The sequence below is a fragment of the Barbus barbus genome (genome assembly GCF_936440315.1).
Source record: "Barbus barbus genome assembly, chromosome: 13".
NCBI classification, from domain to species: domain Eukaryota; kingdom Metazoa; phylum Chordata; class Actinopteri; order Cypriniformes; family Cyprinidae; genus Barbus; species Barbus barbus.
Genome location: NC_136741.1, coordinates 6,313,116 through 6,338,452, shown reverse-complemented (window position 1 = coordinate 6,338,452; position 25,337 = coordinate 6,313,116). Strand labels below are relative to the sequence as shown.

Genomic DNA, 25,337 nt, shown 5'->3' with positions numbered 1-25,337 from the left:
ATATGTAAAGCCTTGTTTTTTTACATGATCTACCAACTTATACAAATAAATGTGTAACATGGCAACATGTACATTTTTTTTAGTTTTATTGTGACCATATGTCAACAGATTTTACTAGTAAAATACATAAGCCTGCTGATGTTTACAAATATAAGGAGAATCACAAATTGAGAATGCAGTCTTTTATGTAACTGTACAATAAAGCAAAAACATTTGTGTATGTGTGTACACACACACATATACATATATATATATATATATATATATATATATATTATATACACACACACACACACACATATAATGGGAAGTCCCATTATATGTTTCCATGTTTTCCAAATAGTCATCTGGTCCAAAATGATCGAAGCAAACACGCCATTTCTTGATTGATTCTACCGGTGTTTTCAAATCTATGTTCAGAGCAGCTAGCCATTGATTCTTTTGTTGCTTGTTTTTCGTTGGAATTCTATGAAACATGACGGTGGAATACACCTTCGACTTACTATTACAGCCCTTTACAACGCACATAACCATGGCTAATCGCACACAGGTAAATCCAGCCACTAAACTCACCGGCTGTAACTCAGCAACTACACAAACATAGTGCCGGTCACTTTGGAAGTTACCTAGATCGGGACTTCTTTCAGGCGCTGCGTAATCTCATTGCGCCTGCTGCACCCATGGTACGGCAGCAAAATTCCTTGATTATTACGCCGGAATGAGAGCATAGTTCCTAGCCATATCAGCCTAGAAAATCACAACTTTTCATTTCATCCGCCAGTCTTAGTACACGATGCAACTACAGAAGAGTCAAGTTTTAAATAGGAAAAATATCGAAACTCTTTAGTCATTTTATAATGAGATGCTAATGGTCTAATCGGATTCAATGATTTATGCTAAGCTATGCTAATTTTGGGACCGCCAGACCCCGCGATCGGCTGAATGGATTCAAAAACGGTAAAACACATCTGTATTACTCTAGGGATGTTGGAAAATGAGCCTGTTTCCAAAAAAAGTGGAGTGTTCCTTTAAGACTGGTTTTGTGCTCCAGGGTCACATATACACAAACATGCATGCTTAAATAGCATGCAAAACCTGTTAAACACTAAAATAAATCATTAATTTACCACAGACACATTTGCATGGTTGCCCGTTTCTGTCATGAAAAATAACTTTGACTTTTGACTTTCACAATTCAGCGTTTTTTTAAGCGTTTACTCCACGATTTTCACTTATGAGTTTACATTTCACAATTTGTTTCAACCATGAAATGAATAAAAAAGGTAATTGCGACTTTTCATATCACGATTCATAATTTTCTTGCAGTTATGAATTTATATATCACCATTTGGAGTTGTTTTATACTTAGAATAGCAATAGAAACAGTTTTGTAAATTGTGAGATAAAAATTCACAATTACCTTTTATATTTTTTCATCCCATGGCTGTAACAAGCCGTAAACTTGTTGAATTAAGGGAAAAAGGCCTAAATTGTAAGACACAAACTAAGAATTGTGAGAAAAAATGTCAGATTTGTGAATTAAAAATCCTTTATTTATCTTTTTATTCCGCAGCAGAAATGGGCTTTCCATACATTCGAGATATTTTCCTAAACCAATAACTTACTGGTCTCCTGAACCCGAGCAACAAAGCCCATGAGCGGTAGCTGTGGGGTGATCTGGAGAATAGAGGGGGGTGGAGGGGCCATAGGGGCTACCCACCCCAACAACAGCGGCAATTCAGTTCAGAGAGGAAAAAAGAAAGGGAAGTGAGGAAACAAAAATAAATTGAGTGTGGGTGAAACAAAAGGAATGAAAACAGAGGAAGTTGAGAAGAAAACAAAAGGAGATGGCAAGTTAAAAAAGAGCAAGAGCAATCAGATCAAGCTAATAAGACTGAACACACTTAGTGTTGTCAAATGGTTTGTTTCCACTGAGCGGTACAGTTCAGTACAGTACGGTACGCAACATTGTCAGAAGTTGTGAATGTACCAAAATAGCGAACCGTACCACTTTTTTTTTTTACAAAGGGTAACAAAAGGGTGGAGCTAAACTCACTGCAGAACGCTGATTGGTTGACTAGAATTGCCACTTTTTAGTGGTACAAGGGGATAAAGCCTCTCCTTCACTCATTCCGTTCAGGCGTCCATGAGTGTTGGGCTTATTTACATCAGAGTGCGCAAACACAAAAAATATATAACAGTGTATTTTATCATTTTATATTTTCAAACAGACAATAGCCGTTTCTCAATATGCGTTCTTTTCTGTTCTTGTGGACTTGTGAAACGTCATTGCACCAAAACCCGTGTAATTTTCTAAATATTCCTGTAATTGTGTCATGAAATGTAGTTTTAAGAGTTTTTCAGGCAAGAATGTAGTTGTTTAAAACTCAAATCTGTGGTTTATTTATAAAGGTAGCGCCTATTTGAAAATTTGCTATGCCAATTTCGGAGCTCCGGGTGATCGCGGGCGCTCAGTGCTCATGTATCCGCATAGAGCAGCCTTAGCTCGGCTAGTCCTTCCAACATTTGCAGCTGGCTCAGATGTCTCTGTAGTGATTAAACATGAGATACAATTCGTTTTGGGATTATTTAACAGGCATTCATGGTCTCATGAATCTATTATTTGTTCCTGGTCATATCGTTTTGGCTGAGCACAAAGTTATGTTCAACTTATATTTATTTTGAACTTTATCGTAGTACAGCGCTCACTTTGTAGCATATGTTTGACTGAATTGTTTGCTTTTGTCTTTATTTCCTCTTATGTAAGCCTCTTATACTTTGTACTTACACTTTTATAATGGTTATTATTGTTAATTAAAACTGACATTTAACAAAAAGAGGCAGCGCTGTGCTTATTGTCGTGCTTTATCGTCGATCGCTACTTTCCGGCATACATCACGTCCATCAAGTAAGGGGACTGTTGGCGGTGGAAACACAAGCTGGATCAGGGTGTTCGGTCCCGAACCGTACAGTACTGTACTGACCTGTACCGCTCGGTGGTAATAAGCCAAAAAGTACCGACTTAGGTACCAGTCGTTACTGAAATTTTAAAAATGTAAATATTTTAAAAAATGTGCTTCTGTGTGAGTGCTCGGTGAAGAGTGTGAGGCGATTATCATTGTAGCCAATCACAGTCATATCTGTTGAGCACCCTAACACAATGGCCAATCAGCGATGTTTAAGAATCCGCTCTTCAGTGTTTAAATGCTAGTGGGAAATGGTCATTTTTTAAATTTCAGTACCGGCTGGTACCGAAGTCAGTACTTTGACAAAACTAGACTGATTTAAATGACAAACAAGCTCCTTATCTAGTTGTTGTATTTATTTTCTACCATTATATGGACACTTGAGCATGTCTACTGTGTTTACCTTGGTTTTGGTTGTAGTGTGGCCCTCCATTGAGCTGGTTTTGGATCATGTTTGGATTTGTGTTCTGAGGCATGTTGTTGGGCTGTCCAGTAACTGATGACGGCCGGCGATAGGGCAGGGAACCTCCCACTGAAGGCGTGGTGTGCCGCGTCATTGGTCGGTTCATACTGTAAAAGTGAGGACCATTGCCTGGGAGACAAAGAGAAAATTAATTAATAAAACTAATTCTGTTGGTTCATCCCTGAATCACAGTACAGGATACAAAATAGGCAGACCACAATACATTCAACGATATATGAAATGAACTGAAGACACAAGCTCTGACCAAACCCTAGTGAGCCACCTTACTCTCTGTTACCTTTCCAGGCAGCATCCTAACTGAAATTAAACCTCATAATTAACTGATGTAGATCACACCACACAGACAGCAGGTCTGCAAAAGTAGCACTCATGATAAATAGACAAGAGACACAACTAATGCTCACAGTTAAAGGGATAGTTCACCAAAAAATGAAAATTCTGTCATTACTCACCCTCCAGTTGTTCCAAACCTCCAAATATCTCAAAAATTAAGATATTTTTGATGAAATCCGAAAGCTTTCTGACCCTCCATAGATGGCAAAGCAACTGACATGTTCAAGGCCCAGAAAGGTATTAAGGACATCGTTAAAATAGTCCATGTGACATCAGTGGTTCAACTGTAAATTTATGAAGCTATGAGAATACTTTTTGTGTACAAAGCAAACGATGTAGAACATTGATTTCTCTTAGTTATTGTATGTATAATTGGGTTCAAATAAGTAAGGTTAGCCTAAAATAGCAAGTCATCCTCTCTGTCAAAATCTTCAGACATGTACACGAAGACTTTTACGTACAGTGTGCGTCTTCCTCCAAGGCGCAGTGCATCAAGGTTCTTCTCGTAGCATCATAAAATTAAGGTTGAACCACTGATGTCACATGGACTATTTTAACAATGTCCTTTCTGGGCCTTGAACCTGGTTGCTGTCCTAGAAGGCAACATAAACCCTGTCTTAAAAATGTAGCAGCTCGCTAGTTTTGGAACAGAGCTATACAGAAAAACATGACCCTCAAACCAATCAGTCCTCATTTAAATTTGTTATGAAACATCTCATCATAAAAAGAAAGACCCCTAAGAAGCACAAACAGAAAATAGAGATGAACCAAATGATGTGATGGAGACAAATGCCACTGGGAATGTAATCCAACCAAGAACTGGAGCACGGATGCACAACGAGCCAAGAAAAACCAAGCCCATGCAGGTGAAGCCTGGGTGAGGTGGAGGAGGGATGAATCCTGGGTAATGTCGAGTCAATCACATATGATCACGTGCAGGTTGTCACTCAAAGATGGATGAGTGTGGAGATGGACTTGAGGAGGGGGTAAGGGGACTCACCTTGAGCGGGGGTGCTAGTTGCAGCGGCAGGGTTGGTGTTGGTGCTAACTGGGAGGTTGAGGGGCAGCTGTGGGGGTGGTGGTATTTCGGGAGGGCCCTCTGCTGGCAGAGCAGGGGTCGGGGCGGGGGCAGGGGGCACTGGCTCTGGAGTGGGAGGTGGCGGAGGTACAGGAGGGGCAGGGATAGTAACACTCGGAGGGGGTTTGGGAGGGTTAGGAGGGGCAGGTGCTGTACATACAGAGACAGGAAGCCCAGGGGAGAAGAGAACAAGAGTGACAGAACAGAGGGAAGAAAGGTCGAAAAGAGAAACAGGGCCACAGGGAGGAGGGATAGGTGCAGCGAGTAAAAAGAGAAGAAATAAAGAGGCAGTGAACAGAAAGAGAAGTTATCATCTCTAATAATGGGACAAGAGATAGCCTTCTATACAGTAACAACAATGCGTCTTTCAGAACCTTGGACAGTTCTCAGATTCATTTACTAAAGCTGTGTTCACGCCATGTTGTATTTACCATATTTTCCAAGATGACAACACGTGACATTCTACTCATAGCTGAATTATGTGTTTCTATGGCAACACTATCAACTCGAACCCCTCACGTACTCCAGAACTCATAATTACAACTTGTAAACTCGGAATGTTCTTAGAGTTACGACTTGGAACAGTGATAGCTGTACCACCTGAACACCGCCGAGGACATGGAAAGCTTTGAGTAAAATGTCACATCTCGGAATTACGGTAATTACAACATGGCGTGAACGCAGCATAATTAATTAATTACAGGAATCTCACCGGGAAAGGCGGTGGGCGGGGCAGGGGTTGGCACGGCGATGGGCACGCCCACGCTTCCACTCCCACTGTTCTCTCTGCTGCTACTGCGACTGCTGGGATGACTGCCGCCGCTGCTGCCACTGCTGACACACACAAAACACATCAAGTTGAGGTCAATCGGCATTCACCGGTTTTACTTCCATAACTTGATGCATTTCCGAGTCAAACCGGATAGGGAACTGGGGGGTGTAGTGTGGGACTTCATTTTTGTCCTCAAAAGCGAATGTACCAGAATGAAGCCAGACTGAATAGAACTGTTTGGTTTACTTTATTCAATTGACCATCAACAGAAAAGAAGTGTCATTTTAAAGGAAGAGCATGTTATTACATTTTTAGTTTTTACATTAATAATTCACAAAAGAGTGTGCATTAACAAGGTAATTAGCTGTAAAAGAACCTCACATTCAGCCTTTGTCCCTTAACCCAAAAAAATCATTTTAGCACATTGGCAAAATTTCATTGACCAGGCCACTTAATGAATCAATATTTTGCCATTTTCAGATTATAAACTGATAACTACAGATTAAATAATTTAATTATCCTGGCCGATATTTGACCATATCCAGATTACCAAGAGATGACTAAAGGTAATAAAGGCAATACTTGGCCATTTCATCATTCCACCACTAGTTAATCTGGAAATTACCATGAAGAATAACCTCACATTGGACCATTTTCGGATCAGTTAACAATAATGGCAGACTGATTTAAAAACCTGGTCAACAGTGACAATATTTGGCCATTGTCAGATTTTCAACTATCAAGCATAAGAAGTACTTCCAGATTAGATTAGAACAGCAATATTTCCTTCTTTTGTCAGTTATAAATCTAACAGCCTTGTCAATACATAATGCACACTCTGTATTTAAAGCTTTTTAAGAGAATTTAATTTCAACAATTTTGCTTGGTTAACCATAAGTAAAACTACTGCATTTTCTAAATGTCCCAATCACTCCCACTTGATGATCAATTTCAGTCCAATTCCTGATTATTTGGAGTAAATTTACACAACTATTCAAAGGTTTAGGGTCGAAAACAGCTAAAAACTGATCTGCTGCTTAATATTGCATTAGAATCCGTGACACTTTTTTTCAGCGTTCTTTGATAAACACAAAGTTCAAAAGTTTAAACTAAAATCTTTTGTAACATTTTGAATGTCTTTGAACAGTAGTCTATTAATGTGAACAGTTCAGACGCAAAAGCCTCTAAGTGCCGTGAAATTTTCTTCTAAAATGAGCATTTTTCTCAGGCTCCTATGCTTTTCTTTAATTATTTCTGTTTAATGGCAATGAAAAGAACCTGTTCATTGCCATTAAAGGAAAATTACTGAACAGGAGCCTGAAAAAAATGCTCAATTTAGGAAATTTCCGACGGCACCTAGAGGCTTTTGCATATGAACTCTTCATGTATAGAATCAACAAAGAAAGATCTCTTCATACACATTTCGCATGGTCATGAACTGAGGAATTGTGGGTGAGAATCTGAGAAGAGGAAGAGGAGGAAGCGTTCTGTAAGAATGTGATTCTGTGCTCTCCGTTTGTCCCTTGAGACTCTCAAAATCAGAGCGCTGAGAATGCAAACAGCAAAGAGATGAAGAGATACGGGTAAGAAAGACTGAAATAGAAAAAGACGGTGAGTGAAAGAGCAGGAAAGAGCTCTTCTTTAAATAGCCTATGGCTGTCTGAACCCAAGAAAAGATCCAAGCAAGAGAGATAGAAAGCAAAGGAGAAGAAAAGAGAATGTTAGTGGGTGACTGTTCCTTTGGCCGAGAGTCACATTGCAACAGACACCAAACAAAGACAGCTTAAAAACAGAACAACAGCGACAGAAAGGACAGACGGGAAAGGAAAAGAGGATGCGGAAAAAGAGGGTGAGAAAGTGTGAGGGACCTTTTTTTTCCTTTTCAAAGTTTATTATTTTAAGCCTGTCCAGGGGATAATGCTGTATGTGTGGAGCAACCGTGTGTGTGTGTGTGTGTGAGTACCTGTACGTGCGGGTCCTCTGATTAACGGATGCAGTTCTAGCCGGGCTCTGTAGGAGTGGTGCTGTGTTTCGTGTTGGACTCGGCACATAGTCGTTAGGGATGACGGGTGGACGCACAGGCTCGAGTGTCCGGTAAGGGGAGTGCCGCCTGCCGAGGGGGGCGGGGTTAAAATATTTTAATATCCACTAAGGGGTGGAGTCAAACATCATTGATGACAGACCCCAATAATTGCATACTGGGAGATCTTGTGTCACATCTTGTGTAAAAATTAATTTAGAACATCACAACATTACCATAAAGCAAACCCTCACAAGTCATATCTAATTTATTGTTATTTGTAGATCTGCGAAGCAACTGACCATATGCACAGAGCACTTTTTAGAACTTCCGGATAAAGATAAACCAGCTCATAATCTTCCGGTGAAGCTCATTTTATATGTGCTGTATATAGGTAGAGACTCTCACAGAAACCTCTCCTGCCTCATTCTTATCAGAATCTGAGAAAAAAAATTATTGCAACACCGTAAATAATGACAGTGGCATTAACATAGTTTCATGTTATTAAAGAAAATATAATTTTATATGCAGAGTCTTGTAATCCCAGGAAAGTACCCAGACACATAACTGTACATTTAAATGCTGACAAATAAACACTATCGTAACTGTTTAGGCTGCTAATCTCTTAAATGACGTCGTAATGGTATTCTCGATAATCAATATCTTACCTTCAGAGCCATGAACACATTTTTAAAACTGTATAAATTTTAAAGCCTTTATTATTTCTCAACTCTGTGCAGTAAAATTCACAAAATTAAAGGTTCTCATTTCATTCATGAAGATGACATGAAGAAATGTGCCAAAAACGTGTCTTGGCGAAAAATAAAGACTTTTTAAGAAGAAAATTAAATTATCGTTATAACCAGGAGATGGCAGTATAGGAACAATCATTGGCTGCAGCTGCCATTTCAACTGCCTAGTTTTTTTCACGTGTTATGATTTTTTATAAAATAAATATTATAACAAATTTAGTTTGTTTAGTTTGCTTTATAGCACTGAAGCATAAAGTATAGCAAGTGCAGGAAGTCACAAAGTCACTTGTCTTTTAAAGAAATAAATAAATAAGGCCAGATGACAGCCTATAATGCTGAATTATTTAAATACCTAAATACAAAATAAGTTGGTATAACAATAATGCATTCAATATTTTGAAATGTTTAGATTTAATTTAATAACTACATCGTTTAAGTTTTATCCAACACAGACTTGCTGCTGTAGTTCTGTTAGTCTGAATTTAGTCTGACTCACTTAATGCACAGCTCTATTTTACTTCTATTTTGACATCGGCTCGTCAGATGATTCATTTGCTGCATAATTTAACGGATTCACTCGCGTTAATTTAACATTCGCTTTCGTCATTCCTGAAACAGTATACGTGGACATATGGTCCTCTTAGACAAATAAAATTGTGAATGGATTATGTAGAGAAACCGAGCAAAGGCACAGTACAGTTGACCGGAAATGACTGAGCTGGCTTATCTAAAACCAGGAAGTAATCGTGCATATGGTCAATTAGAGTGGGCGGTATGACCAAAACAGCTCAAAGTAGGAGTAATATTATGTCTGTATCTACAAATAATATTAATATTTTAACAGAGTGTATGACAATACAGTTATTTTACTTTAAATTCAACAAAAAAAATTGGTTTAAATAATAAATAGTCACCTGACAATGCCATAAGATAATCTAGTAAATTTACTAATTAAAAATACTTAATTAGAAGTAGACCAAAAATTGGTTTGACCAATACTTTACTTTTCAGTTAATAGATGTCACACCACTGTGCATTCAACAGGAAATAACAGTGTTTTTTCATTCTCAAGTGAGAAATGTGTAGCATTTTATCTAAACAGTTACACACAAAGAAAAATTTGAAAAATTCTTATACACACAATAAGAAATAGTAAAGAAAGTAAATTATAAAACAAACATATTCTAAATTTTGGCCAGCTGAGCTGCATTCACATTGTTGTTAACTGATATACATACACCTGTGTAAGCACACAACAGTGTATGATAATGGTGTGATGTAGCTCAGTCTATAATAGTAATGAAGTTTAGCAAATGTAAACAACTGTTAACTGTACTATAGTTACTGTCTTAACTTGTTTGGGACACATCCCACTCTGCATTTTTACATTACTGTATGTTTCTTCATTGCTCTCATGGGTAAATGATATAACTATACGTAGTATATTTACCAGAGTATAGGAACACTCTACCAGCGATGCATTCTTACTGTCGTACAGTATATATTGTCATATCGACCCTGGCCAAGCAGGAATCTGTCATATGTCGGGTAGATATTTAAAGGAGCCTGTTGTGTTGTATTACAGAAGGCTGTCTGAATTGCTTGTGGTTGGTCGTTGTGTTGCCATGGTGACAGTGAGGGGTTGGGGCCGTGGACATGGGTATGAGTGGGAAGAACACAGTTGAGGTTCAACAATAACAAACATCAGCTGCAAAAACTCAATGATATAAAATAATAATAACACATCACAAACACAACATGACAGTTTGTTCTCCACAGTGACCTGCAGTGGCAGAAAAAGGCAAAGACTGAAACACAGATCCAGAACGCTTAAGTGTGTCAGTCCCTGAACAGAGAACAAGTCAAAACTGTTAACTACAATACACACAGTCGTAGATGTGTGCAAGCGTGGCTGTCAGGAATAGAGATTAGATAAGAGATGGAGAGAAGCGACAGAGAGAATTTCCTTTTCAACCACCAGATCCACACATGTGCACAATAGTATCTCACAATTTAAAGGGTTCATTTCATGCATTTTTATCGTATTACTTCACTCCTGGATGTCCATTTATAATGCAAGTTAAGCTTTTTGAACTGAAATATGATGCGAAAACAATTCAGATCAGGCTGAAATGTTCTGAGACCTGAAGCCTGAAATTTCTATGTTTTGTTGGTGCAAGTGCTTGTGTCTCTTTAAAGGTCCCATGAAATCCAAATTGAAGTTTTTTGGGTGTTAGTATCAATATGTAAGTCTTAAGGTTATCTGTATGCCAGTGTGCTCCAAAACAGTGACAAAATTCGCATTTAGAAGATATAAGAATTCAAAGCTTGCAGTTCGTCACTTCCGCCAAAACGGCTCAACGATTTTTTTGACGTCACATCGTACTTCATCTCCTCATCAAACTTTCTGTCCAATCAAATGCTCTCAAGAATTCGAAGAGCCCGCCCCCTACACTATAAATTGACGTTGAAGCCGCGGCTGAAATAGGTCACTTGTTCACAGAATTAGTATTTGGACAGGGAACGCTGTGAGGAAAAAAAGAAGTCTGGTTTTGTGAAACTGTGTGTGTGTTACGTCCCCTTTAAACTAAAGTGCATAGCACTTTGACTGGTCCAATTAGGCAACCTGCTCTTTGTATTAAAGTGCCCTATTATGGGTAATGAAAGGTTCATATTTTGGTTTTGGGACTCCCCAACAACAGGTTGACATGCATGCAAGGACAAAAAACTTTCATTGTCTTATAATATGCATTTATTTTTACCTTACTTGCTCAACGACTCCTAAACGAGTCGATCAACGATTCATTTCTCCAAACCCCTGCTTTGTGTGATGCTAATCTGCGATGATTGGTCCGATTGGTCTATGTTGGAATGTACAGCATTACCAGGGAAACCACTATTTTTACTGCTCCAAAAGCAGCACCTAGTGGCAAAGAATGAATTAACATTTTCATTCAGACCAATGCTAAAAGACCAACAAGTGGGCGGGCAATATACTAATGTTTCATGTTGACGTCAACATGAAATGGCTTGGGATTTGTTTTAAAAACGACTCATTTTAATGATTCAGAGTCGACTCTTTCTTTTGAGAGACAATAACTTCATACACACGGTGCACTTTAAGATTTAAAATTTGCAGGATGTTTTCATTCACTTAGAGCGGTTACACACTGCATGAAAGATAACTTTCAAAAATCCACAATAGCATAACTTTAAAATATATATTTTATTAGGCTACCAATAATACTATTAATTTTGTTTTATTTTTTGTGTGTAAAACTTTTTAATGAGGGAAAAAAATACTCAGTGGCACATATAATAAAACTGAACAGCATTCGTATTTGTTTTACAGGTGTTTAGGAACAATAATGTCCATTGTCAGTGAAATCATATTGCATCACGTCTGGTTAGGACAGTGTGTTCGTTTCAATAAGTGATCTTTGTGGAATGCGCCATAAGTTTGAGTTCTGAAAGTTACAGAATGTTTTCATAGCACAATGAGCTCTATTAATCTAGGAAAGATCAAGGAAAGTTTTATTCACCATGATATGACCCCTTTTAAGGACTGCCTCTGTTCTTTCAATAGAAATCAAGACCTCCCAAACATTTCTGTACAGAAAAACAGTTTGACAAACATAAGCTTTTTTATTTCATATTAATGTACCGCAGCGAGTTTTACCTCCAGTCCAGATGGCAGTCTGACAGAATATTTCAATTAAACTACATCTGTACACATCTATGAAGTTTAGATCTCGAAAAAATATATTACTGGCATTTCCTAACAAATTATAACTTTCATTTCATAAATGTCATCAAGACAAAAGTTAAAAAACCAGAGCTTGTGCAAATGTGCACTAACTTACCCCAAAGTTCCTTTGCCCGGGCCGGGAGGGCTGGGTGGTTTCTGGGTTGGGGCGGCAGTGCGTGGAGTTGTACCCGCTTTCATATTCTGGGCATTGACCTGAAGCGTGAAGGTGAAATCTCATTATTCTGAGTCAGAACAAATGTAAAGATACTGGCATTGCACTACATACAAAAAGCACACATCAAACAAAGCCCGACTGAATCCTTACCTTAAACCTTAGTAACCACTACACTCAGAAATGAAGGCAATAAAAAGGTGAGGAGAGAAAAGATGCAAACCGTTAGTGTGAAGAGTAAAGAGAAACTCACGCACACGCAAACACAGAAAGAGCAGTTAGTTAGGTAGCACAGTCCATATGATCCAAAGCAAAATACATTCATATTAACTAGTAATGCATAGTATTGGGCAATATTACCATTATTAAAAGGTGCACAGTATTTTTGTGGTCTTCAAGTCTGTTAAAACGGCGCAAAAGCTATTCACAGTCAGCCATGATTAATTTAACAAGGCAAAGTGTACAATAACTGAAATAAAGTGAGTAGCATGTAGCTGGTCATGTGATCTCAACATGGCTGCTCCCAAATCAGAAGGAAAAAAAATACTTATTTTATATGAATTTACTTAATTTTGCATTTTACAAACATTTTTTAATCAATAATAATTGCTTTACGTAACATAAAATTATAGCTCTTGCCGATATTTGAAGCAGATAATATCAAGACCTTGCATGTTATTTATTAGAAGTTTTTCTGTAAACCAAACTATTTTAGTATACCTCTCCCCAAGAAAAAAATAAATAAAAGCAAATCAGTATTACAAATATGCAAATGTGTACTTTTGGGAAGTAAACCACACACACAGACTGGCTTCATTCCTACCTTTACGCCATGGCCTACGTCATCCAGCAGACTGTAGTCAATGGGCTTGCGGATGAAGCGTACAGGCCTCTCAGGATTGGCTGGTGCAATGATCTTGTGTGTGCGGGAAGTGTTCTTATTGGTGGTGAGGATGCCAATTTCTCGCCTGGCCACCTTCTCTTTATGGATGTCCACCGTCTGTGGAGGAATGATGAAATGTGATTTGATGTATGCAGAAATGTAGACAGAAACACATCAAAATACAGGTTCGAGTATGAAATCAAAACCATGTTAAAATCAGGAAAAGCCTAAAAGTATGACAACAATCTGTAGAAGAGAGTTTGACCATAAAATATCAAATCTAATTTGATTAACATAAAAGTAGCAATGTGCGCCAAAGTTTAATACTTTGGGTTAATGACTGGGTACTTCAAGTATGAACAATAAAAATGAATAGTGAGTCTTGCCTTAGAAATTTAAGTGAAAATTGCAATGTACAATGTATCCACACTACTAGATGTTTGTTATAACAGTAAAAGCACCTGTGAGATGTGGTTGATGGACGACTCCATGCGGCGTAGCTGAGACGCCTGTATATCCAGCATCTGGAGCACATTATTGGCGAGAGTGTTGATCAGATACGCTACGCTGGCCAACGACTGTGTGGTGTAGCTTTTGGTTTCTTCTAGAGCTCTGTGCTTATCTGGAGACTAGATGGAGAGAGAAGGAAGAGGAGAGAGAGTGTTAATCTCAGCACAGAAGGATGAATAGAGGTGAAAGAGAACATGATATTGACTCGTGGCCTAATTTCTGTTACCTCATTTACACTCCCCTTTAGGAGTGTGCGATATGTATCATCTACTATACTATAATTGTTTTAACATTGTGCGAGCTGACATTGAGTGTCTTGAGAATGCATGCTTGCATTTTGTTATGTAACCTATTATAATTCAAGATATGGAGGCAAAAAATACCCAGCTTCTGTCTTTATTTATATCATATGATATAGTTAAGCAATAATCACATGCAAGAGTGCTGTTTTCCTATATAAGAAAGACTTATATAGGTTTAGAAGTACATGAGAGTGAGTAAATGACAAAATTATGATTTTTGGGTGAAATATTCCTTTAATATTAGGTGATATACATTTTAGACAATATTGCCAATTCATAATGCATCATTCATCAATGAAAAGAGTATCAAACTAAGCCACAGAAGAACTGTTGCATGTCTCCGAATGATTCTGTGTTTTGGAATGAATCGAGTGAGTCAATGACCAATTCATAAATGCAGTCACTTAATTTTGTTCCTGAATGAATGAATCAGTCATTTGAACAAATCTGTTCAATAAACGACTCATTGACTCGCTGAAGACTTGCCATCACTTAGCCTACTTCTGGTTTTAGTTTCATGTTTAAAGAACTATTTCATATAAAAAAAATAAAATTTCACTGAAAAAAAAAAAAAAAACAGCCAAGGCACCAACACAAAAATACACTAAAAAAAAAAAAAAAAAAAAGATATACACAGTGCCCTCCATAAGTATTGGAACAGTAAAGACAAAATTGCTCTGTTGGCTGTGTAGTCAAGACATTTGCAAATTTCAACACATATGTTTAACCAAATAAAAAGAACAGCACTTTTAGAGTTCATCCCACTCATTGATGTGAGCATAAGTATTGGGACAGTTGAACATAAGAAGATTCAATATAAAAGATTAAAAGCTATTATTTAGTTGCAGATCCCTTGCGCACAATCACAGCAGTGAGTCTGTGACCCATAGACATCACCAGACTCTTGGTCTCATTCTTTGAAATGCTTTTCCCAGCCTTTAATGCAGCCGATTCTAATTATTGCTTGTTTTGGGGAGTTTCTGCCTTTACTCTCCTCTCCAGCTGGTGAAATTCATGTTCAATCAGATTTAAATCTGGAGATTGACTTTGGCAATCTAAGACTTTCCATTTCTTTGCCCTTATAAATTCCTTGACTGAACTGGCAGGGTGATTTGGGTCATTGTCCTGATGCAATATGAAGCACTTCCCAATTAATCTGGTGGCATTTTCTTGAATATTTTCTTGGAAAATGATAGGAAAGATGGTTTTGTACCCTTCCAAATTCATTCTGCTACTGTCATCATACATTAAGTCATCAGTAAAGTTGAGAGGGCCTGTTCCAGAGACAGCCATGCATGCCCATGCCATGACACCACCTCCACCATGCTTTACAGATGAGGCTGTATGCTTGGGATCATTACAGTTCACTTTTTTTCCTCCACATTTTTGCTTTCCCATCACTTTGATAAAGGTTCATCTTTGTCTCATCGGTCCATAAACAGTTCCAAAACTCTTCTGGCTCACCTTTGTGCTTTTCTGCAAACTCTAATCTTGCCTTTCTATTTTTGGTGCTGGTCAGAGGTTTGTATCTTGCTGTGTAGCAGCTGTAATTCTGTGTCAAAGTCTCCTGAGGACAGTAGATTGTCAGAGCATCACCCCAGCTTTCTGGAAGTTGTTGGTGATTTTACAGACACGTCTTTTAAGATTCATTTTCACAGCTTTTATGATTTGTCTGTCATCAACTACTGTTGTTTTCTCAGCCGATCAGGTCATTGTTGGTTGCTGGTGGTTTCCAAACTCTTGATTTCTCCATGCCCTTTGTTTTTGCTAGAGCTCTAACTGACTTCCTCTTTTCTTTTAGCATCCAAATTGCTTGCTTTTCTCTCAAAGTCAGCTCCCTCGTCTTCATCCTGGTTTGTGTGTCATCATCGAATGCAAGATTCAGAATACAGAAGTAATGGATATAACTGATACGACACATTCCCTGCTTTTAATATCTGAAGAATTAATGCAACAGGATACAGCTGATCACTTAGAAAGACCTGTGAGGCAACTGCTCCAATACTTATGCTCACATCAGATAGAGGGATGGAACTCAAAAAGTGCTGAACTTCTTAGCTGGTAAAACATCTGTGTGTTGAATCACCCAATAATAAAATGTGATATTCTAATCTGTAGTTTTGTCTCATATTCTTCTTTTAATCATATTTGTAAATGTCTTGACTCCACAGCCAACAGAGCAATTTTGTCTTTACTGTTCCAATACTTTTGAAGGGCACTGTATATGTATGTGTGTGTATATATATATATATATATATATATATATATATATATCTTTTTTGTCAATATCGTACAACCATACTCCCTTTCATGATTAATTCCCATATATGAACGAGCAAAACAGACACTGCGGCAACCAATCAGAGCAAAGCACTGGAACGGAAAAAAATACCTAGAGTCACTGGCTGCCTCATTGGCCACCTAAAACCATCATTCATTCCCTTCCGGTGTATCCACGGTGATGCTGTAAAATATACGGGAAGGCCCAGTGATGAACGGTACGGTGAGTGAGGATAGTGGGGGAGGAGGGTAGTGTGTGAGAGAAACATGCCTGATAGCATTCAAAACAAATGAAATTTCTTATCAAAAACAACTAAAACAGTAATTCCCCTAAACATCAGCTGTCTGAGTTAACATACTCCTGTGCCTGAACTGACCATTAGTTATTAGGTCACCCATAGTTCAACCCCATGTTTCTCCAATGCATATTATTTTGTTTCTTCAGTGAAATATGAAAGGAGACGTCTGAATGTCTGAGCTGCTCTTTTCCATTTAACAACAGTGGATGATTTATTCTGCCAGTGCCAAGCTTCAAAAAAGCATCTTAAATGTATTCCACTTGGTTTGTACATATATTTCGAGTTTTCAACTGCCATACTACAACTTTATGTAAGCTTTGGCCTCAAAATGGCTGTTGCTTACATACTGATAATGAATATGCAGTACGGTCTTAAATCAAATTTACAGTCATGATTTTAGATGTAATGTGACAGATTACAATGCAAAACACGCAAGAACCAAGGGTGCTTTGGAGTCAATAATAATGTCATATCTGTGATGAAAGGTACATTAACTTTAATTCAACACAAGCAAAAGAGATTTGTGAGCTCCAGCTCAGATTTTCAGGGAATAACAGTTTACTTTTTTTTTCTTTGTGCAAAACTGCCATCACAAGTCCTAGTTCTACTTTCATGATAGTTTTATCTACTCCATTTTCAATATATGGATATTATTTAGTCATTTGGTGTTCTACTGAAGAAAGACAATCATACAGGGTTTGAATGTCATGATGAGGTGATAAACTATAGGTGAACAGTCATTGCACTGTCAGCTCAAGATAAAAACTTTATTTTGTCATTAACGCTTTGAGGAAGACACCAGACCCCCTTTCATTCAATAAAACACTAGAAATCCAAAACACAAACTTTTCTATGCCCATGATACATGCAAAATTAGGCTATTAACACAGCCTTCCCAAAACAAACAACAAATGTGATCAGGCTTATTTATTCAAAAAACATCATGACAGGAATGAAAACCTCTCTGAATTCACTAACTTATCTGTATGCAATATGCATGAATTGAGAAAGTGGGAAATATCGGGTTACATGCTAAATTAAAATCAGACCACAGACCACATCCAAGCAAGACTAATATCAACCCGAGCTACAAGCTGCCATGGAAAGAAATCCAAGCTCGGACACATGAAGCTATTTATGGTATTTCTGAACCTGCTGTGACAAAGATAAAAAAACACATTCACAGAACATCTCTGTGTTCTCTGCATGATTCCTGAGGGTCTGAATCAGGCACAACATGAACTGAGAGCCCCCCTGATTTCAAATCATAAAGTGAACCCCGTTTAACATCTTTACAACTGTGAGCTCTCCCTCTTAAACTCTAACCCTATGGTTTTGCGCATTAATAGGCCAGCAAATGCTAGTCAAGTATGCAATATTTATCAGGAACACATCACGATTCAAAAGTACTGGAATCAGCATCCACAGAGAACAAACTCATATCCAGTGACATCCAGTCACTGATCTGCCGGGGTCCATGTGACATGCCCTGTATTTTTGGAGCAATAAATGTCAAGAGTTTGATTTCTGATGCTCCATTTCTGAGGGATGACAAACACTAAACAGAAGTGCAGATCCTTACACACCCACTTCTGTGGATCCCCCAGGAATACTGAAAATAACATGAATTTAGTCATTCATTTTTTCGTTCCAGAAGCACTTCACAGATTCCAGAGTGAATCATCAAACTCATGCTAGAAGGGGAAAAACTGCATTTACCACAGTTCTTGTATAGTAGCTATGGTATTTGTGTAATATCATAGTAAGCAAGCACGGCTTTACCATTAGACCAACGTAAACAAACAGTATTTGCAGACAACTACCATATGTGTCATAAAAAAATAAGCAGATACCACAGTTAATAATTTAAACCATAGTAAAATCTCGCAATTTCGAAAACGCAAATGATTAAATGCGATAGTAACGTTAACGTTACCAAAAATACTAAAATGCACGCATTCCCTCTAGAGTCTAGACCATAAACTAACACAAACAACACCTAATAATATCAAACAAGCAGAAACACTAACAATAATCGATAACTACACTAAAAAACTAATTTAGCAAATAAAAACAGTCCATAAGTCTCCAGCATTTAGCAGCAGAGCTAACGTTAACTTCAAAAACACTGCGCTGCTTTGATTAAAAGATCTTCACAAGCGCTATTACTCATTAATACACCACTTTAAATCATATCACACTGTTTTAATTAAGCATATAAAACGAATAAATTCATTTTAAATTTTAAAAAATACAGTCTTTTGATGTGATAATATTGAGGTTTACACATTGGTTTTGCTTCGGCTAGCGCGTTAGCGTAACGTTACTAGCTCAGCGTTTGAGGCCCCATTTATATACAAAACCGCTGAAAAATAGGCAACAGAATGCCTATAAAGTGTGTTAAGCGTTGAATTAGCGCAATATAAACTAGTATGAATTATAAGCAATAATAACATGCCGTGAATTCAGCCCGCTCGGCTGCATTGTCACTCGACAACACAAGCAGTCGGATCATTTCTCTCTCGTGTCATTTCTCTCATAATGTATCTGGCCGAGTTTCGGATATTTTTTGGTTTTGTAAAGTCACCTGTATGTAGTTGCTCTCGCAGTACTCGGCGACTCTCTCTAGGTTGGCGTAGCTGTCCAGCAGAGCTCCTCGTCCGGCAGGAATCTCCTCTTCCAACAGCATCTGCAGCTCCGCCATCTTCACATCTTACTGATGCATGCAGGAGGAAAACACCATCACAATACCCCCCTCGCTCTCTTTCACATTCACAATTCCCTTTCCTCCTCCCCTATATGTTTCTATTTGTCAATCTTTCTGTCCCCTTTTCTGTATGCTCTATTGAACAGAATGGTTTCATTATTTGGCCAGGATGGATGGATGCATAGACCGATGGATAGATACACACTTCTTCATCACACTCTTTTATTAGTATAATAAGATTGCAGTTAAAAGATTGTGATTCAACATTAATCATTGTTTATGGAATGTCTGTCTAAAAACAATGGCATATAGTTTTAATAACCTGAACCATTTCTAAATGACATTGCTTTGCTGCCCCACACAATATAGAGCCAATGGCCTCTCATAATTTCCCAAGAGGCTAATTCAGGGACATGAGCTATGAGTCCTTCAGTTCCTCTTGCTGACTGTGATCCAGGTGTCATCTTTGGGTGTGGTCACCAGCTCATACCTGGCCTCAACCACCTGCCCTTCCACTCTGTGCAGTCTCAACCTGCGCACCAGCGTGCTGAGCAGCACTGCAGCCACAGTATATGCAAATCTAAAGAGAGGAAGAGAAGGACAGAGCGAGAAGATTTGTGAACTATGTGACATTGAATGTTTCTTAAAAGAATCATTTACCTAATAATGAAATATCTGGTCATTATTTACTATATAAAATCTTTTTATTTGACAAAACAGTAATAGTAAAAACGTATTCCTATACATTTATAGTAGTGGTTCTCAACCAGGGGCCAGAGTCCACTAGGGGGCCTCAGCATACTTCAATGGGGGCTGTATGATGGCTTAAAATGGTTTCAATTAAGACAAACAAAATCTTTAAAATAAACAATAACACATAAGAAATCAAGCTAATATTTCTTATTTTAATTAATTCCCTTAACAACTATCCTTTTTAGATTTCCATGGTCTTGGAAAACCTGGACCTGGAATTTTAAGTGTGCTTTTTAAAGTCATGAAAATTCAAATAAATCTTAAATTATTGAAATTTCTATACTGATTATACATTTTTCTAGTTATGTCAAGATTTTTTATATTTTCTCGTATAGAAATTGATTAAAAAAAAAAACTCATTTGGGAGTAAAACTTCTCGTAAATCACAAACGATTAAAAAAAGTCATGTAGATTAATTACTCATTAAGAGTGTGAACCTTAAAAAACATTGAGTTCTTGAACATCTAGAACTATGGAATATAATCATTTTAATTGTAATTATTTAGAATTGTTTCATTATTTTAATATATAGCCAATCCTAGTTTGTGTAATTTAAGAGTTTGAAAACAAGCAGCTTTCTCATTACACCAGAAATATATTCACCTACACAGGGGTCTATAAATATCGTCAAAGTCCCTTACAATGAAAAGAAAGGTCACTCGGCAGACATATTTGCAACACCTCCAGCCAGTTATTTTGGGCATCGAAGGCCAACTCCTATCTACTTAAATGGAGAAAAATCTGACATTAACTGTCCCATAAATGTTGCATCTTTCTAAGGTTAGCTGTTTCTAGCAATATTTACAAAGCAAAACTTATTTTGCCATAATGCGTACACTTTCTCTCAAAAAGCCCCATAAAAGTAGTTCATGAGTCCTATTGACCAGTGGTGCTCAACCTTTTTTGTTAATTCCATGACCCTCATTGTCCACGACAATATTAAAGACTAAGGTGGTTCGCTCAAATTTTGGAGCCTGACGGACCCCGTTCCCATTGACTTTTGCTGTATGAAGTAGAGCTGCCTGAACATTCTGCTAAACATCTCCTTTTGTGTTCCACAGAAAAAATAAATTCATACAGGCTTGGAAAGACACAAGAATGAGTAAATGATAAACTTCACATTTTCTGGTGATCTTTGTTATGGTTATTTATTAAAGATAATATCTGAATTTCTCTCCTTGTACCTTAGTTCAGGGCAGGCCTGGCTCCCTGAAAACCCAAGCAGGGAGAAGCTCTTCAGTACCGACTCATCAGCAAATCTGTCAGGATTAAATCTGTCAAAGAAGACAAACAAGTGAGAATACCAGCAAACCATGAACCTTACACAACCTTATATAAAATGAACATACACAAACACACCTGTATGGAAGTGACCAAGTATCTGCATCTTGAAGGACAACGCCCAGGGCATAGATAACCAATGTCTACAAACATGCAACCAGTATTATTTTTAACATTATAGGCAAGTCACAGCACTCTCCATACTGACTAGACTCGATACAATTAGTATATGAGTATATGAAAGCATAATTTGCAAAAAAATATAAAAAATACATGCAAGTGGCTAAGGATATTGTAGAAGTCTGTGAATGACTGAATGAAACCTGCAAAGCTTTTTAAGTCTTTATGTGGGCCTAGTAATGAAAAAGACAAGTTCTTACTTCTTTGGGAATGACATGTTGGTCCACCTTCCCCTCCACCTCCTGTAATCTGGCAGCCATGGGCGTCAGTTTGGCTGTGCGGACGGTTTCATTCAGCACCTGCTGGCAGTATCTGGGGGAAAACATGAACAAGAATGATGATGGCCATGTGGAATAAAGTTTAACTCGAGGTATTTTATTGAAATCACAGAATTGCCACACATATGCCCTCTGGTGGCCAGAATCTACAGAGAAAAGAAAAGCCCAGGAGCATATGCATACATATTAAAAACAAGCATATTGTAAACCCATATCTGTTGCTCACCTAAGTTGTGGAATCTTCTCCAAGGTAACAGGCTCCTCTCCAAGCACTTCAACAAGCTCATCATAGAGCCGTTCCTGCACTGCTTCTGAGACTGATAGGAAGTGAACTGCCCAGATGCACACTGGGAAATAATACAGATGAGAACAGGCATAAACTATGTATAAGAATAACAGAAATACAGAAATGAAGGTAAAAAAGAAAAGTGTTTTTATCATTAACTAACACTTTTTTTTATTATTGTTGTTAATTGAAGCTTAAATAAAATATAAATATTATATTAAATATGTAAATTATTATTTTTTTTTTAGAAACGTTTAGAAAAGTTGAAGCTCGAAGGTAAAAATATTAATAAATAATAAATAAATTACACCTAAATAGTAATAAACAAAACTAATTAAAATAACAAAAACACATAAATGACTAAGTATTAAACTAAAACTAAATTATAAATATACAAATAAAAGCTCATGTTAAAATGTCAATAAAAACTATAATACTATACAATACTAAAATAACACTGAAGCAACACCAATCAACTAAAAAAGGAGAAATTGAAACTTACAGTTAGCAGTGATCACACAGCCAGCTAGAGTAAAAACCATACCATCTTCCATCACCTGAGGACAAAAAAAGCAGCAAAACATATTTAATAATTGTTTGTTTATAATTTATGCATAAATATTAGTCAGTATCTCAATTTGAATCAGATGATGTTACCTGTCGCTCTGTCAGATTGGCCTGTAGTAAATAGTTAACGAAAGATGACTGACTGGATCCTTGTCCACTTCTCTGCTTTGCCACAGACTTCAGCACCGACTCCATCTCAGCAAGAGCTGAAAATAACAAAACCACATGATCGATTGACACTGAACAATAAGGTCAAAACTTTCAAACGCTGCTCAGCTGCCTTCTTACCGCTCTCATAACGAGTCTTTCTGCTGGAACTCTTCTCTAGGGATCCATCAAGATAACCTTTACCGATCTCCGACCAGATCTATTCAAATCCAGATATATATGCATTCACATGTAAAATATCACATTGTTTAATAATAATTTCCATATGCATGACACTAAATATACCTAGTGAGGAATGCTCACCGCTTCATGGTTCTTACGGAACCGGATGACCTCAGATTCATCCTGAAAACGACCCCCCATGGCAAGCTGAGTGACAGCCTTCATAGCCATTCCAAGCAGATGAGCACAAAGAGGCGTGTGCTGTGATTTAGGATAAGATGCCCACTTATCAACCAGCTCCTCCACCAGCTAAAAAAAAAAAAAAGGCAGAGTAGTAAGAGAGGGATCACATGTTTAAAAATAGGGACTGTTCATTATATTCAGTATTGTTTATTATACAAATAAAAACAAATTACCTATGGTTTAATATCAAAAAGAATCCAAGAACTTTAGTTTAAGGCAGATATCAATGGGTCATGCAAATTCATGCAATGAAGAGATGAACAGACCTGAAGCAATAGAGGGAAGTTGCTCTCCAGGGTTTTATTGATAGCTCCCTCATACACTTTTTTTCTTATCACCGACTCCGTCACTCCCACTCCTGAACCCGTCTGGTAACCTAGCAACGACTTGAGCATTGTCTCAAAGGAATCCGCTGAGGAAAGAGTACAAACATATGGACCACAAAACCAGTCATAAGGGTCAATTTTTCGAAATTGAGATTGATACAACATCTGAAAGCTGAATAAATAAGCTTCCCAATGATGTATAGTTTGTTAGGATGGGACAATATTTGAAAATCTGGAATCTGAGGGTGCAAAAAAATCTAAATATTGAGAAAATCACCTTTAAAGTTGTCCAAATGAAGTTCTTAGCAATGCATATTACTAATCAAAAATTAAGTTTAAGTATATTTACGGTAGGAAATTTACAAAATATCTTCATGGAACACAATCTTTACTAAATGTCCTACTGATTTTTGACATAAAAGAAAAATCAATAATTTTGACCCATACAATGAATTTTTGGCTATTGCTACAAATATACCCCCAGCCCGGTTTTGTGCTCCAGGGTCACATATGTGTTAGAAAAAGCATGCATAATAGCTTTTAGTAATTTTCAGTCAGGGTAATGACATTTACACAAAAATATTAAACAGCATTCTTCAACAATCTTAAGAAATGTTCTTGAGCACCAAATAAACATATTAGAATGATTTCTGAAGGATCATGTGACACTGAAGACTGGAATAACGGCTGCTGAAAATCAGCATTGCCTTCACAGGAATTAATTACATTTTAAAATATATTAATACAGAAAACAGTTATTTTAAATTGAAATAATATTTTACAAATTACTCTTTTTACTGTATTGGTGAGCAAATAAATGCAGCCTGGGTGAGCAAGACTTTAAAAAATCTTATTGACCCCACACCCTTTGAAAGGTAATGTATATGATGAATCAAATGAATAACATAGAAATCATTTGTTAAACCATTTTGTGACAAAATATTAACATTTAGTTTATTAAGAGGAAACGCTTATTCTCTCCCTTGCTGCAGGCCACTCACTCGTCCAGTTTGGGTTGATGTGTTGTCGTAGTTGGTCCACAGCACCCAGGCTGACCACTGGTCTCCGACCGAACCAGAAAGATGCCACAGACCCAAACTCATCATGAAGACCCACCAGGAACTCATGCAGGCTTCCTTTGTTCACTATATCTGGCAGATTCCCATCTCTGGAAAAGTAAAGAAAGACGTTTGTTGTTGAAACTGACCAAAGGTCAAAAGGAAATAAAGAGAGTATCTCAAACTCTTACTTCTCTTCTGTAGGGTTTAGTCCAGGCACACCAGAGGCACTTCTAGATGACTGACATTAAAATAAGAAAACGTCAGGTTAAAATACACATATCTGAATTATTAAAGTCCCTTCACAGCAAATCATAGCAGTTTTAATGGCTGCCTTTCTTTTACACATATCCAACATTTTATCAAGATGCTCAAAAATAAGTAAACTCAAGAGTAGTCCACCTTCTAAATGCAGCAGGTCAGAATTTAAACCAAACATATTTAATAGCGATTCAAACAAATATATCATATAAAACATGATCACAACAACAGTTTGCAAAACAGTGAAGATAATATTTATATTTTTCACCGGATACAAATACAGGACGGCACCGATCAGGATAATGACAAATGTCACTGCAAATATAGCAAAATCCAGCATATTTGCTTTTCATAAATGTCTGAGGATCGTCATAAACTGTTCACTAAACTAGTAGCTAACTATCCACGTCTACAGTGACCACCAGAAGCCTGCGCCCCTGTAGATCGGTTCTCAACTACACGTCCTGT

The 25,337-nt window shown here is 37.5% G+C and overlaps 2 protein-coding genes across 6 annotated transcripts in view; both read right to left on the bottom strand.

Moving 5' to 3' along the window:
• The window catches only part of LOC306879544 (abl interactor 2-like), a 25,508-nt gene extending 5,977 nt beyond the window's left edge, over positions 1 to 19,531 (bottom strand). The window contains exons 1-9 of one of the 5 annotated variants that reach the window (XM_079432570.1): positions 19,187 to 19,531; positions 13,670 to 13,837; positions 13,149 to 13,325; positions 12,269 to 12,366; positions 7,597 to 7,743; positions 5,574 to 5,695; positions 4,784 to 5,011; positions 3,370 to 3,558; positions 1,626 to 1,712 (exon numbers count right to left, since the gene is read on the bottom strand). In XM_079432570.1, the coding sequence (XP_079288696.1) occupies positions 1,626 to 1,712; positions 3,370 to 3,558; positions 4,784 to 5,011; positions 5,574 to 5,695; positions 7,597 to 7,743; positions 12,269 to 12,366; positions 13,149 to 13,325; positions 13,670 to 13,837; positions 19,187 to 19,303 (1,333 nt within the window). In that variant the 5' untranslated portion in view covers positions 19,304 to 19,531. The remainder of the gene's footprint in view (positions 1 to 1,625; positions 1,713 to 3,369; positions 3,559 to 4,783; positions 5,012 to 5,573; positions 5,696 to 7,596; positions 7,744 to 12,268; positions 12,367 to 13,148; positions 13,326 to 13,669; positions 13,838 to 19,186) is intronic. The other 4 variants (XM_079432566.1, XM_079432567.1, XM_079432568.1 and 1 more) reach the window with 4 other exon arrangements.
• Positions 19,513 to 25,337, bottom strand: LOC306879546 (cytochrome P450 20A1-like). The gene is made up of 13 exons (XM_079432572.1): positions 25,138 to 25,337; positions 24,800 to 24,849; positions 24,552 to 24,718; positions 23,491 to 23,636; positions 23,123 to 23,290; positions 22,940 to 23,018; positions 22,742 to 22,857; positions 22,587 to 22,641; positions 22,025 to 22,145; positions 21,721 to 21,832; positions 21,419 to 21,483; positions 21,244 to 21,333; positions 19,513 to 19,886 (listed from the first exon to the last, which is right to left on the bottom strand). The coding sequence occupies exons 1-13, from the start codon at positions 25,207 to 25,209 to the stop codon at positions 19,736 to 19,738; spliced, it is 1,392 nt and encodes a 463-aa protein (XP_079288698.1). The 5' UTR covers positions 25,210 to 25,337; the 3' UTR covers positions 19,513 to 19,735.